The sequence below is a fragment of the Microtus pennsylvanicus genome, chromosome 13 (genome assembly GCF_037038515.1).
Source record: "Microtus pennsylvanicus isolate mMicPen1 chromosome 13, mMicPen1.hap1, whole genome shotgun sequence".
Classification (NCBI taxonomy): Eukaryota; Metazoa; Chordata; class Mammalia; order Rodentia; family Cricetidae; genus Microtus; species Microtus pennsylvanicus.
Window position 1 is genome coordinate 67,217,482 of NC_134591.1, and position 14,153 is coordinate 67,231,634.

The window sequence follows — 14,153 nt, forward strand, 5'->3', positions numbered from 1 at the left end:
TGGACATTGAGGCTCAGCCTGACCAGCGCTGGGTACTAATGTGGTCACTCCTATAGAGCCTGGCATCTAAGAGGTGCTTTTCTGAGGAGGTAGGGAGCATATGCAGCCATGGGGTTGCCAAGAGTAGCTACAGTATCTCCCACGGTGCCCCAGGACCGAAGCCCACAGCTCTCATCACCGGGCTCTGTGGAGCATGTAACCCCAAGTTGATGGCAATGTGGAACCAGTTCTCCTGGAACAGCTCAGCATGGGATGGCTGTAATGGAGCCCTGTGTCCTAATGTTGCATCTGTTTTCTTCCTTGTCCCTCACTGTCCCAGAGTTGAACAAGCTGAAGAAGTTGAGTCATGAGATCAGAAACCCAGGTAAACACTGAGGTGCCGCTTCCTGTGGTTCCTAAAGGTCTGTGAACATGTGCTGATCAGAACTGAGTCAGGCAGAGCACCGGGGATAACCTGGGAGCAAGAGGTAGGGGAACCATAGACTGGAAGACCAGAGACCAGAGGCATATTGATGGGAAAAGGATAGCCAGCAGGGAGCCAGAGATGTGCAAAGGAGGAAAACAAGGCAGTCTCTTATCAGCATAAGCATCATCATTATCACCATCACCACCACCACCATCACTAGCACTACCATCATCATCACCACCATCATCACCATCACTATTATCATCACAACCATCATCATCACCATCATCTCCACCCTTCATCATCAGCATCGCCTCGACCATCAACATCCTTATCAGCTCTTGAGACATCTGGACATTAGATCATCTAAACCTTCACTTCCTTCCACTGTCTCTGGATGGTGGAATCCTTAAACCCAGTCAAACACTTGATCACATGCTGGAACCAGCTTGGGAACTTTTCCAAATCTCGCTCCCAGGCCATGTCCCAGCCAAGTCAGAACGGCCAGGGGTGAGGCCCAGACTCCAGTGTTTAAGGTGCCTTGAAGATGCTTTCCTGATATCACGTTAGTCTATGAGAGCCTCCAGGCTTCCAGCCAGGTCTGATTCCTTCAGGCTCTGCAAGTGTTTCCCATATTCCCTGCCAAGGGTGGGGCTGGGTGGGGCCGGGGAGTGCGCAGAGGAGAAGGCTCCCACCCACACCCTTCCTGTGTCTCCCAGTTGTCAAGCTGATCTCTGGCTGGAATGTAGACATCCTCGAGCAAGGCGAGGTGCGGCTCTGGCTGGAGGTGGAGAAGCTGTCACCGGCCGCGGAGTTGCACCTCATCTTCAATGAGAAGGAGATCTTCAGCTCACCGGTAAATGGTGCCCCCAGTCCCTGGGGAGGCTCCCCTGCCCCAAGGCCTCACCTGTGAGCCAGTGCCTGGGGCTAGCTGTCATTTCAGAAATAGCTGTCACTTTGGCCGCCCTAGCCAGGGGAGTCCTGGCTTTCAGCATATGTGGGCGGGGACAGGAAGAGAGCACAGTGGTACTGGTTACTCACCAGTTCAGGGGACGTTTCCACAAAGCACTTTCCACACCACCTCTTTCAAACTCCTCCCCAGCACCCCTAAGATGGAAAGCCCATGTTGGGGCTCACGGTTTCCCAAGCCTAAACCTCTGCATTAGATAGAAACCTAAAGCACTTCATGCAGGCTTAACAGACATCCAGGGGAGAGCTGCTCTTCTCCCAGCTGCTTTATTCGTGCTTGTCCATCTTCCTGTTCTGCTCCCATGCTTCCCTCCACCCATTACAATTCAGGGCAAGGGGCTGTGGCTGCAGGTCAGTGGTAGTGCATTATATCCAACAGTCTACATGCCAAAATATATGGGGTTTAATTTTAAATGCTTTTTATACACGAGTATCACATTGTTTACATTTTAATGCATAGGGAAGGTGCATAGGTTTGCTAGAATGGACTGCGGACTTCAATTGTTTTTACCTGAAATAGAGTCTCATGACAGTGTCCTGTCACATGTGGGTTTCACCGTCACATGGCAAAGCTGCTATCTGGAAAACACGGACTAGAGCAGGGATGCAAGTCAGTGGGAGAGCGTGTGCCTAGCGTGGGCAAGACCCTGAGTTAGAACCATGGGAGGAAAGAAAGAGGGAGGGAGGGAAGAAGGGAGGGAGAGAGGGAAGGAGGGAAGGAGGAAGGGAGGAAGGGAAAGAGAGAGGGAGGGAGGGAGGGAGGGAGGGAGGGAGGGAGGGAGGGAGGGAAGGAAGGAGGGAAGGAGAGAGGAACTAGGTCTTCCAGAGAAAGGGGTGATGGTTTAGATCAGAGGATGCCTCAGACAGATGCAGGGAATGCACAACCAGCCCTCTGGGTGGCCCGTGTCCCCTCTCTGCCTCCCTCTCTGTGTCTGCACAGCAGGCAGGTTTTCCTAGGATCAAAAAAAGAATAGGCCAGGGAGTGTTTTGAAAGCTGTGTAAAGAGTATACATTGAGCTCGCCACGTGCTATCAGAGGCACTGTAAGGTCTAGAGAAGTGGTTTCCAGCCTGTGGATCTCGACCCTTTGGGGCTCGGACAAGCCTTTTGAAGAGGTCACCTAAGACTATCGGAAAACATGGATGTTGACATTATGGTTCATAGCACTAGCAAAATCACAGTTCTCGTATTTCATAACTGCAACAAACTAATTTTATGGTCGGGGGGGTCACCGCAGCATGAGGAACAGTAGTAAAGGGTCGCAGCCTCAGGAAGGTGGAGAACCACTGGTGTGGAGGCTTCAGTGTATACTGTTTGGATAATCGGCCATCCTTAGAGAAAAATACAATAGGCCATTCCCGTCAGTCACACATGCAGATAAAGCCAGGGAGTCATAAGGACCTAAATTCGGAGAACAAAACCTTCAAACTGTTAGTGTGCAGCAAGCGGTAAACAACTGGTATCTCTAGAGTGGGAATATCTCATTGTAAGGGGAATACCGGGTGTAGGTAATGCTAGCCTGTGAGCTCGTCACGGAGGAGGTCCAGGCTGAAGGATCAGAAGTTCAAGGTCGTCCTCAGCTACCTGAAGCTGGCAAGTTTGAGGCCAGCCTGGGCTACATGAGACCCTGCTTTAGAAAAAATATGGGGTCTGGAGGCTGGAGAGATTGTTCATGCAAAAGATGCCCAGGTTTGGTTCCCAGCATCCAGATGACAGCTCACAACTGTCTGTAATTCTAGTTCTAAAGGATCTGCTACCCTCTTCTGGCCTCCATGGCCCTGCGTGAGCATGGGGCACAGACAGACAAGCAAAACACCCATACACATAAAACAGAAATAAATAAATCTTTTAAGTGAAAAAAATGGGGTTGAGAAAGAGATAGTCCAGTAGATAAAGGCATTTGCTGCCAAGCCTGGCAGCCTCAGTTCAATCCCCAGGGTTCACAGAGTAGAAGGAGAAAGCAGACCTGACTTCTTCAAGTTGTTCTCTGACCTCCACACGAGTGCTGTGGCCCATGCATTCCCCACTCCCTACAACAAACACACGCACATGTGCAATGCGCACACACACACACCAAGTTTAAACGTAATAATTTTTCATGTAAAATAAGTTGAAAATAACCAACAATGAGACACAGTAAAGGTCCAGAGTTTATTATTATAATTAATTCAAGCATGGGGTGCTGGGGACCCCAGTCTACTCAAGCAGGAAAAGGCTATCAAGAACCCCTCCCCAGTTCATGGATATTGACAGTTCTGCACATAGCACCCCATTTTTTTTTCAAGACAGGGTTTCTCTGTATGTTTTGGTGCCTGTCCTGGAACTAGCTCTTGTAGACCAGGCTGGCCTCGAACTCACGGAGATCCGCCTGCCTCTGCTTCCCAAGTGCTGGGATTAAAGGCGTGGGCCACCACCGCCCAGATAGCACCCCAATCTTGATTGCATCCTGAAGTGTGCCCCTGGCAGAGCTCCCAGAACAGGAAACACCCAAAAAAGACTCAGAGATTTGTTCCCTCAGAACCGCAAGATCAATTTTGTCCGAGAGAAGGGCCTAGTGGAGGTGATCATCCAGCAACTGTCGGAGGATGACAAGGGGTCATACACTGCCCAGCTCCAAGATGGAAAAGCCAAGAACCAGATCACGCTCGCCCTGGTGGATGACGGTCAGCTGGCCCCCGCCCATCCCTGAAGCACTGGCCCCATGGGCTTGACCCCATCCTTCCCTGTTCACCCTCCCGAGTATCTGGGCTCCCAGCTCTGGGGTCTGCTGAGCGCATCCCTGCTCTCCCGTCCACCCCAGAGCCCACTCTCGGGACCTTTGCTCTCTCTCCGCTCATGCCGCTTCCTCCCGATGTATTCACAGAGTTTGACAAGCTGCTAAGGAAGGCAGACGCAACAAGAAGAGACTGGAAGCGAAAGCAGGGTAAGAGCGGTTGATCCGCTCTGGAAAATACCAACCCAGCCAGGGAAGTTTACCATGATCTTGATCTGGTCAAGCCGTGTCCTAGTGACAGAAAAAAACTTCATTTTCCCAGCCCAAGAGCCAGTGCCTCCTCAAAGTTATTTTCATCTAAAGAGACCCCAGACCCCTTGCTTCACCCCGTCCTTGTCCTCGTCTTGGAGACAAGGGTCTTTAGCGGTCTCCTGCCCGGCTGGTTTCCCCGATCTGACCACCAGGTAGCGCCCCGGCTCAGCCTAAAGCTTATGACTCCAGAGCATGCCCTCTCTTCCCCTGCAGGTCCCTATTTCCAGGAGCCTTTGAAGTGGAAAGTCACCGAGGACTGCCAAGTGCTTCTGACATGCAAGGCAAGTTTCCACCCCACCTCCAGCTCTGCCATCAGCCCCGTGAGGCATGACCTGTGACTCATCCCCAAGCCCAGTGGCTCTCCCTGCTTTCTCCATCCTGGAATTTATCTCCTGTGCCTGGCTGATCCCACAACTAGGAAGTGGCACACACACACACACACACACACACACACACGTTCATGGACACATGCACACACACATAAATATATACACACACATACATACACATGTACACACATACATACACACTTCACTTGCACACACGTACATACACCCATACACATAAATACACATGTACATACTTACGCACGTACACACACACGTAGACGCACACATACATAGACACATCCAAACACACATACACATATATACACATTCACATATTCATATACACACAAACATACACACACATACAGACAGACACATAGACACACAAACATACACACACATACAGACTAACACACACACATACAGACAGACACACATACACACACAAACAGACAGACGGACACACACACACAATGGGGGGCAGCAGGATTAGTGTGTGTTGAGTCAGCCTTAAGCGAGATCTCCCAGCAGCTCCCCGGCCCAGGGGGTTGACGGGGCTTCCTGCTCATTATAACCCTCGCCAGACACTGCTCAGTGCACTCAGGGATGATTTAATGTCTCCTGCCTCGCGGTCATCTGTACTGTACTACCCCACCTCACAGATGAGAAAACAAGCAGGAAATAGCTGGACACACATAGGTTCCAGAGGCCAGGTCCCAACAAGTCACCCTGACCCCAAAGCCCGGGTCCTTTCAGCATCTTGCAGCTCCTTTGATAACATGCAGGGGGGCCCCACACCAGCATTCCTGAAGAGAAACCACCAGTGCTCAGCAAGGTCCTGGGCATACGTCGTTCCCTTAGGCCTCGGGGAGCCCTCAACACAAGGCAGAATTACTGAAATTAGCACGCCTTATGGATGACCAGACACATTCAGGACAGTATTAGTTCTAGGGCAGGAGAGGCACTCTCTGGGGTCCTTCTAGGAGGACTGCCTGGAGGAGGTGACATCTGACTCATTAAGAAGCCTAGCTACTTACTGGGAAAACAGGGCAGAACGGACCAAGAGGCAGGAAGTAACTTTAGCAAAAGTCAGGATCCAGAGGCCAGCGGATGAGACATGAGGCAAGAGGAAGGGACCAGAGGACTAGTGTGTGGGTCTCGGTGGGAGGAGTTGTGTTTGTAAAAAAGTTATCTGAGTTGGGTTTCTATTTTTGAACTGGAAAGTCTGATGGACTGATGGAGATCCCTCATGCCCTGTCCTCAGGTGACCAACACCAAGAAGGAGACTCGTTTTCAGTGGTTCTTCCAGAAAAAAGAGGCCCCCAGTGGGCAGTACGACCCGCAGACAGGAGCCGGACTTCTCTGCATTGAAGCGGTAAGAGCAGCGGAAGCTCCGGGTTCACCCTCATCAGCTGCACTGAGTGGAACCTGAGCAGAGCTGGTCACACAGGGACCCAGAACCCAGTCAAGATATATGCGAGGGGCTGGAGAGCTGGCTCAGGGCTGGAGAGAGAGCTGGCTCAGGGCTGGAGAGAAAGCTGGCTCAGGGCTGGAGAGAGAGCTGGCTCAGGGCTGGAGAGAGAGCTGGCTCAGGGCTGGAGAGAGAGCTGGCTCAGGGCTGGAGAGAGAGCTGGCTCAGGGCTGGAGAGAGAGCTGGCTCAGGGCTGGAGAGAGAGCTGGCTCAGGGCTGGAGAGAGAGCTGGCTCAGGGCTGGAGAGAGAGCTGGCTCAGGGCTGGAGAGAGAGCTGGCTCAGGGCTAAAGAACTGGCTCAGGGCTCTGAGCTCTCATTGCCCTTACGGCAGACCCAGATTCCAGTTCTTAGCACCCACAGCTGTATGTGACTCCAGTCCCTGGGGATCTGACGCCCTCTTCTGGCCTCCATGGCACCCTCTTTAAACTAACATGGTGCACAGGGGTACAAGCAAACACGATACACATACAATTTTTTAAAGAGAATGTTTTTTAGAAGATAATTCCAGAACCTGGGAATGTAGCTCAGCTGGTAAAGCGAGTGCTTGGTATGCACAAAACCTTGTTTCTGATCCCCAGCACCACCTAAACCTCGTGCAAAAATACCTGCCTACAATCCCAAAACTGGGAAGGTGGAGACAGGAGGATCAGGTCGTTGTCGGCTAAATAAGGTGTTTGAGGCCAGACTTGGTTACACGAGTCTAAAACACAAAACTTATTTATAAAATTTTTAAACTCAAAATTAACATTAAAATTCGAGACCATTAAAAACTGACATAGAGTTATATTCACATTGTACAGAAATTTGAATAAATTTAAAAAAAAAATTCGAGACCAGCCTGGTCTACAAGAGTTAGTTCCAGGAGAGGCTCCAAAACCACAGAGAAACCCTGTCTCGAAAAACCAAAAAAAAAAAAAAAAATTAACATTAAAAAACCGGGACATAAGTGTTTCAAATGACAGGCCCAGTATTACTTGTTACTGAATTTTTTTTTTCTGTTTTGGGACCCAGGCCTGGTTCTGGGCCAGCATTTGTAGCCTTGGCCTTGGGCTCGCCACTGGCTTTCTCCAGCCTTACAGTTATCTGTTCTCTGTGAGCTCCCTGCCCCAGTCTAGGGTTCAGGAAGGGAATGATGTCCCCCAGGGTGGCAGGTCCAGGAAAAAGCAAGCTTGGAGCTAGATTCTTCCCTAGGTCCCTCCACATAGCCCCCAGACCACTAAGGCTGGTTGGGAGAGACGTGCAGGGTTGATTCCCCACCCAGCAGGTTTCTCTGTCTGCTGCTGACTTCCAGAACCTTCTGATTCGGTGCTGGGGGCATTGGACAGTTGATCACGGGTTCGAACCAGGATGAAGATGGTAAAGTCCAGGGCCTTCTCCCACACCCTGACCGGGACAGCGCCATGTCAGCCTTTGTCGGCATGCGCCTCGAAAGGGGTGTATCACTCAGTGGGTACCTAATACTCATGGATTCTTGATATAATCACCTGCCCTGCAGGGCTTTCTGGCTTTCGCCCAGTGTCAATCTCTGGGTCCCTTGTGGAACCCGGGACACATAGCAAAGACACCCCAGCTGCTTCACAGTAAACTGAGGCTCTGATTAGTGAAGTGGAAGGACAGGAGGCTCCCCAATGGGTGCAGCCATGTCTGCTCCACAAAACCGAGGCATCCCTGGTTTTCTGTCCACCCCTTTCTGCCCACTCTAGGAACCTTTGCTCTTTCCAGGGCCACCCCAGTAGGACTGGGTAAAGAAGAAACGGTGTGGGAGAATTGTGCTTTAGGGACAGACCTACCTCAGCCTTGGATCCTGCCCCAAAGTCTTTATGTGGAGGTGGTCTGGGTGGAAAGAACTTTTGAGGAGCCCTGAAGGAGTTGCCTTCTGATAAGATGTCACTTCTGACCTCTGCTTCTTGCTCCAAAACATGCCCCTGGGCCCAGACTGCCTTAGATGCCTTGCCCAGCGTGTGAGATGGCCAAGGCTCCATCCTCAGCAAACGTTTTCAAAAGTGCAACCAGGTTCTCGCTTCGGTGGTCATTGCTTCAGATTTGAGACTGCCAATACATGCCAGAAGTACCCCATGTTCTGATCCAAAGAAAACATGCTTCCTTCTGGGGAACTTGCAGGGGACCCTTGCATCAGGGCCTCAGGGAGATCGCAAAGCATGTTAGAGAGTTTGTGTCTTTTACAGACAAACTCTGCCCAGGCTGGACATGATGAACTGGGATGGGCTCCAAGGAATCACTGGGATTCCAGATAGGGTGTCCATTTCTACCTTCAGTGCACATACACACTTGTGCGTGTGCACACACACACAGACACACACATGTTCTCCCATACAAGCTCTCACACACACTCACACCCTCACAGATTCACATATACTCACACACAGACACACATGCACATGCTCCCTACACCCACCAACGCCAGAACAGAAGCCACACGGGGTTAGAACTGGGGACCTCCTGACTTGCTGTCACCTCTCCTTCTGGAACCCCTGCACACCCTGTCATCCTCTTCTGTAGTTTTCCAAAGAAGACCAGGGACTCTACAGAGCAGTGGTGTCTGATGACAGAGGGGAAGATGACACCATCCTGGACCTCACGGGTGAAGGTAGGAGCCAGTGATGTCGGAGATGGGACACGAGGGCTGTGGAGAGTCACCCTGGAGCCAGCAACTAAGATTTATGGGGTCTCCATGTCACTTGGGGAAACTGTGGCACGGAGAAGTTAAGTGAGTTGCTCAAGGTTACACAGTAGCCAATGGCAGGGACCCGGTATGGGTGCCGCCGTGTTATGCCACAATCAATTTGGGCTTGAAGACCCTGCACCCACAGAGGGTCCTTGCTGTCCTTGAGGCCAGCTGACACATAGGACGAGAAAATTATCAGACAGCAGTATTATGCCTGATCTGTAACTCACCTCCCAAGAACCCCTCCCTTCCCCAAGTCGTTCTCCAGAGCCCCCACCCTCAGGGAGGCTCTGAATTCCCTTGTCCTTCTCCAAAGCCCCCACCACCACCCCTGGACATCCCCAAAGGAATCCACCCAGCTAAACAATCTCTGTCTTCCCCAGGCCTGGATGCTGTCCTCACTGAGCTGGGCAGGATTGGTGGTAAGTGAGCATGCCTCTCCTCTTTGCCTTGTCCTGATGCTAAAGAGCCTCCAAGGATGCCCCCCAACAGTCTCAGCTGCGGGCATGGGTCTAGTGTCTGCCCTCGGTGAAGGGGACAAAAGCCCCTGCCCTCACACAGTCCTGTGCCTACCTTACTGTCCAGAGCTGCAGCAAGCAGGCTGGTCCCAAAACATACCACTCACAGGTTTGGGGGCAGGGGGGAGGGGGGAGACTGACCTTTGGCCTCTGTATCCTCAGCTCTCTCGGCAACCCCACTGAAAATCCAGGGGACTGAAGAGGGGATCCGGCTCTTCAGCAAGGTCAAATTCTACCATATGGAGTACATGAAGACCGCTTGGTTCCACAAGTAGGTTGGCCTTGCCCCAGAGCCTGTACAAGCTGAAAGGTCCCAGCACCTGCCCTGTTAGGAGTCTCCTGCTCCCCCTTCCTAGTCTTCCCACAGGTCCCAGACCCTAGGGATCAGCAGAGGGGATGCTCTCACACAGAGATGAGAGGAATAGAAGAGTTTCCCCCAGAGAAGATGGGAATGCTGGTGACAGGATCTGGATCTGAGGTCTCCATGACAACAGAAGGATTATGGTCCCAGAGCAGTGTCTGGAAATCATAGGAGGAGAGGATGCGGGAATCAGGACAAGCCAGTCACAGGAATGATGGTGCACTTGGGGGCCTCTGCGAACCCGGGTAGCCAGTCTCAGGAGGCAGGTACAGGCAGAGAGAGATGTGGAAGTGTCTGGACAGGAACTCAGGAAGGTTTCCCCCAGATAATTTGAGAGTAGGATCTCCTGAGAGCGTCTTGTCATGTGTATGCCTCAGCCTTGTGGAGCAGACGTGACTGCACCCATTCTGTATTGACGCCTGGACTGACTTGGGCAAATCTGCAATGAGAGAGGGTGAGGGCCATGGGAAGCTTCAGGGTGATAGGGGCCCCTTTTCAGCCAGAGTTTCTGAGCCCTGTGACAATAGGCTTGGGCAACGGAACATTGGGAACATGGACTAGGTCTTCAGGGAGGAAATTTAAATGGAAAAGGGAAAGAGTTGAAACTTTGATGGTTTTTAAGTTCAAAGCAACTGGGCAGAGATGCTAGGAGGAATGAAGAGGTGGGGGAGTGGCTCCCAAGGACAGGGAAGTCGTTGCCCAAAGAAAGCCGTTTGCTCATTGTCCCAGCCTACATATGACATATAGAGACCCAGCTTTGGTATGAAATTGATCTATCGTGGGATTTGATGAAGGAAAGAAGGAAGGAAGGAAGGGAGGGAGGGAGGGAGGGAGGGAGGAAGGAAGGAAGGAAGGAAGGAAGGAAGGAAGGAAGGAAGGAAGGAAGGAAGGAAGGGGTGGTTGGATGCTGAATGAATACGTGGTCGTCTGATGAATGAAACACTGAACAATGGATGGGTGGATCTATAGCAACCGTCTGGTGGGTGGTCACACTTCTCATCCCCTCCATCTGAAAACAACAGTCCAAAGTGGGGCTGTGGACAGTCAGCCCACAGTCAGCCTTAGCCATCCTCTGCCTTCGAACGCAGAGACAAACGTCTGGAGAGTGGTGACCGGGTGCGGGCGGGCACCACCCTGGATGAGATCTGGCTCCACATCCTGGACCCCAAGGACTCAGACAAGGGCAAATACACCCTGGAGATAACTGCCGGGAAGGAAGCCCGGCAGCTCTCAGCAGATCTGTCTGGGCAAGGTAAGCCATCCTCCTGTCTGTCTGCTGAGAGACCTTTCTAGAAAATCACATGGGATCAGGCACCATGGCACACATCCGAAGCCCCCACACTAGGGCAGAAGAATCCAGAGTTCAAAGCCATCCTCAGCTACATAGTGAGTTTGAGACCAGCCCAGACTTGTCTCACAGCAGAGGAGGGAGTGGGGACAAGATGGCTCAGGAGTTAAAAACACTTTGTTACCTGAACCTGCAGTCCTGATTTCACATTCCAGAACCCGGGTAGGAATGGAAGACGAGGACCGACTGCATGAAGTTTTCCTCTGCCTTCACATCCGTGTACAATACTAACAATTTTTAACTTTTTAAAGAAAATGATGAGTTCAGGCAGGGAGACACATGCCTGCAGTCTTGACCCTGAGGAGGTAGAAGCAGGAGGATAGCCAAGTTCAGAGTCAGATCCTTGGCTCTGCAGTGGGAACTTGTCTCAAAAAGAGAAAGAGAAAAGAAGGTCCCAGGTGTTTGGGGAAGCTCTCTCCTCCTCCAAACCTGGCACTGCCCTGGGAGAATCTTGGAAGGGGAGGGACATTGACAGCCCTGCCCTACCTTCTTTGTCCCACAGCTTTTGACGACGCCCTGGCAGAGCACCAGAGACTGAAGTGAGTGTCCCCCACACTCTCCTTGTGAATCAGGGGTCTCATCAGGGGTGGAGGGACTGCTTGCAGGCCCCCACTGGGAGCCCTATCTAGTTCCACCCTCCTGTCTCACCCGGTGAGAGCAGACACCTGAGACACACCTTGTTCCCATTTCTGTCTTTCAGGGCCTTGGCTGTCATTGAGAAGAGTGAGTCCCCAGTGGTCTCCTTCTTTGTGTTCCTGGCAGACTGTGGAAGTCCCAGCTCCCAGCAGGCTCCGTGGAGTTCTGGGCCCTCACTCTGCTCCTGGGGACCCCTGGGAGCTAGCTGTCAAAAGACAGATAAGAACGTCACGGGTTAGACAGGCCCGGTGTGGGTCTGGTGCTGACCACCGGGAGCACACAAACCTTGATGGGAGCCCAAAGTCAGGGAACTGAGAGGAATGAGCCTGGGCTTTTCCAAGTCAGCCATGGAAGGGGGTGGTCTGGAGCCTGAATATGAGGCTTGGGGCAGGGGTGAGGCGATGGTGAATCTAACCCAGAAGCAGCCCCAGGTCCAGGGGTGTGACACAGCTTCTGAGCTACCCAAAAAACCCCACTAATCCATGTTCAAATATGCCTCACTTATGAGGTGCCCCCACCCCAGCCAGCTTCGAACAGCCCAGGGTTAAGAGTATAGCACGTAGGTATCCCTGGCCCAAAGATGGGAAATAGGGATTTCAGTGACAGACAGTGGCGGCAGCAGAATCCCACAGCCTTGCCAGCCTGACAAGGAAGGGACCTAGAGGGCTATGAGCATCAAGGACACTGCAGGACCATCAACACAGAGATGTTGGTGCCCCTCCCTGCATGATGCCATTGTTCCCCACTGTCCCCAAGTGACAGGTAGGACAGGCATTGGATGTATAATGGCAGCCCTGACAATCCAAGATTCCAAGTGACCTCATAGTGTCAGCCAACCTTGGGGGAGACAGCATATCCAAAAGCCAGCCTCCCATTTGTCCAGGAAAGTGGGGATCCTCACCCCACCACCTAGTTATTTGCTTGACACAAATGTCCCCTCCCATCCAGGACTCCCATAGAAGGAATTTAAACTTGACCACATGTGGTGGCTGGGTCTGCACCTTCAGCTGTGGAAAGCTGGTGCAAATTCCTGCCCATGACAGTGTCCATCCCTGGGGCCTTCTCTGTCTGATTCCAGATCCTTCTCCCTTAGGCCCAGTAGACAGCAGTCATACGTGGCAAACATTTTGCACCTCCGGGACACAGGGTCTAGATCTCCCCATGGCATCTGGTGCAGTCTAAGGGATACATTTGACTCTCTACTTAGTAATTTATAGCCACACTGTCTTCCTGTGACCACTAGGCCCCTCCTTGGACCAGAGTCAGGGCACCCAAAAAGCTGCTGCTTTCCCTGGCCCCCTTTTGGTCTCCCCCACACACACTCTTCCCCGTGGTCAGAGACAAAGTTTGTTGGGTAGATTCTGTTAGTTCCAGCCAAGAGCAATCCCATTCTCCCTCTTTCTCTTGAGGACAGAGGCAAGTCACTGTCACGCCTGGGTACCACTAATCGTAGTGACCTCGACCTCATGGCAGAAGCCACTCATATAGCATATCTCCTACCTGTGAGGACAAGGAGCACAGGACGGGATGTTGAGGAAGGAACTGGGAGGAACTCTCCCTGATACTAGCCCTCCACTCTGAGGGGAGCTGCTGGGCAGGATAGAAGCTACCAGATTTACTACTCAGCTCTTTCCATTCCAGATCGGGCCAAGGTGGTGAGGGGCCTGCCAGATGTGGCCACCATCATGGAAGATAAGGTATTGTTCCTCCCAGCCCACAGCCAGCCAGCCCCTTGCCTATATTCCCTTGGGCATCCCTCCTGGGTCACAATAGAGTGGAGTGCTGTGGATTCGAGAGCCAAAGGTGACAGGCTGACCGGAAAGGTTGGACTACCACAGCTGGTCAAGTGGCTCCATGAGCATATGTGTATTGGAGCCTGATGTCAGCTCCCTGTGCTCCACCCGCCTTGCCCCATCTTTACATAGTCTTGATGGGAGTCTATGATTCTGGCTTCCACAAGAGTTCAACTAGGTAACCCCCGAAAGCCATAGTGTTTTCAAGTCTCGTGTTTGCTTTCTGCTGGCAACTAGTATATGTTAGTACATATCTCTGTTGAGTTTGCCTCCGAGGCAACCACTGAAAAAAGGAGTATTGATTCTGGTCGCTCTTGACAGCCAGGGAAACTGAGACCTAGCGTGGATGAGGGACTGGTGAAGGTCACACAGCCTGAGGGATAGAGCTGAGGTTCATACCCCAGCAGCCCAGTTCCAGAGCCTGCGAGTTTCATTATTATGTTGTAGTATTCTGCCTTAGACCTCACTCAAGAACTTCCAAACTCAATTCACAAAGCTTTGTGTTAAAGCAATACCGTCTTCAGGGATGAGAGATGGCTCAGCATCTAAGAGCACTGGCTGCCCTTCCAGAGGAACTAAATTCAATCCCCAGCACCCACATGGTGGCTCAC

The 14,153-nt window shown here is 51.9% G+C and overlaps 1 protein-coding gene across 1 annotated transcript in view; it reads left to right on the forward strand.

The window, feature by feature from the left end:
- The window catches only part of Myom3 (myomesin 3), a 50,450-nt gene that overhangs the window by 33,835 nt on the left and 2,462 nt on the right, over positions 1 to 14,153 (forward strand). The window contains exons 24-36 of the mRNA XM_075946157.1: positions 320 to 364; positions 1,126 to 1,262; positions 3,893 to 4,037; positions 4,238 to 4,297; positions 4,613 to 4,680; positions 5,993 to 6,103; positions 8,721 to 8,808; positions 9,270 to 9,308; positions 9,567 to 9,675; positions 10,854 to 11,017; positions 11,616 to 11,652; positions 11,814 to 11,836; positions 13,391 to 13,446. Of these exons, the coding sequence (XP_075802272.1) occupies positions 320 to 364; positions 1,126 to 1,262; positions 3,893 to 4,037; positions 4,238 to 4,297; positions 4,613 to 4,680; positions 5,993 to 6,103; positions 8,721 to 8,808; positions 9,270 to 9,308; positions 9,567 to 9,675; positions 10,854 to 11,017; positions 11,616 to 11,652; positions 11,814 to 11,836; positions 13,391 to 13,446 (1,082 nt within the window). The remainder of the gene's footprint in view (positions 1 to 319; positions 365 to 1,125; positions 1,263 to 3,892; positions 4,038 to 4,237; positions 4,298 to 4,612; positions 4,681 to 5,992; positions 6,104 to 8,720; positions 8,809 to 9,269; positions 9,309 to 9,566; positions 9,676 to 10,853; positions 11,018 to 11,615; positions 11,653 to 11,813; positions 11,837 to 13,390; positions 13,447 to 14,153) is intronic.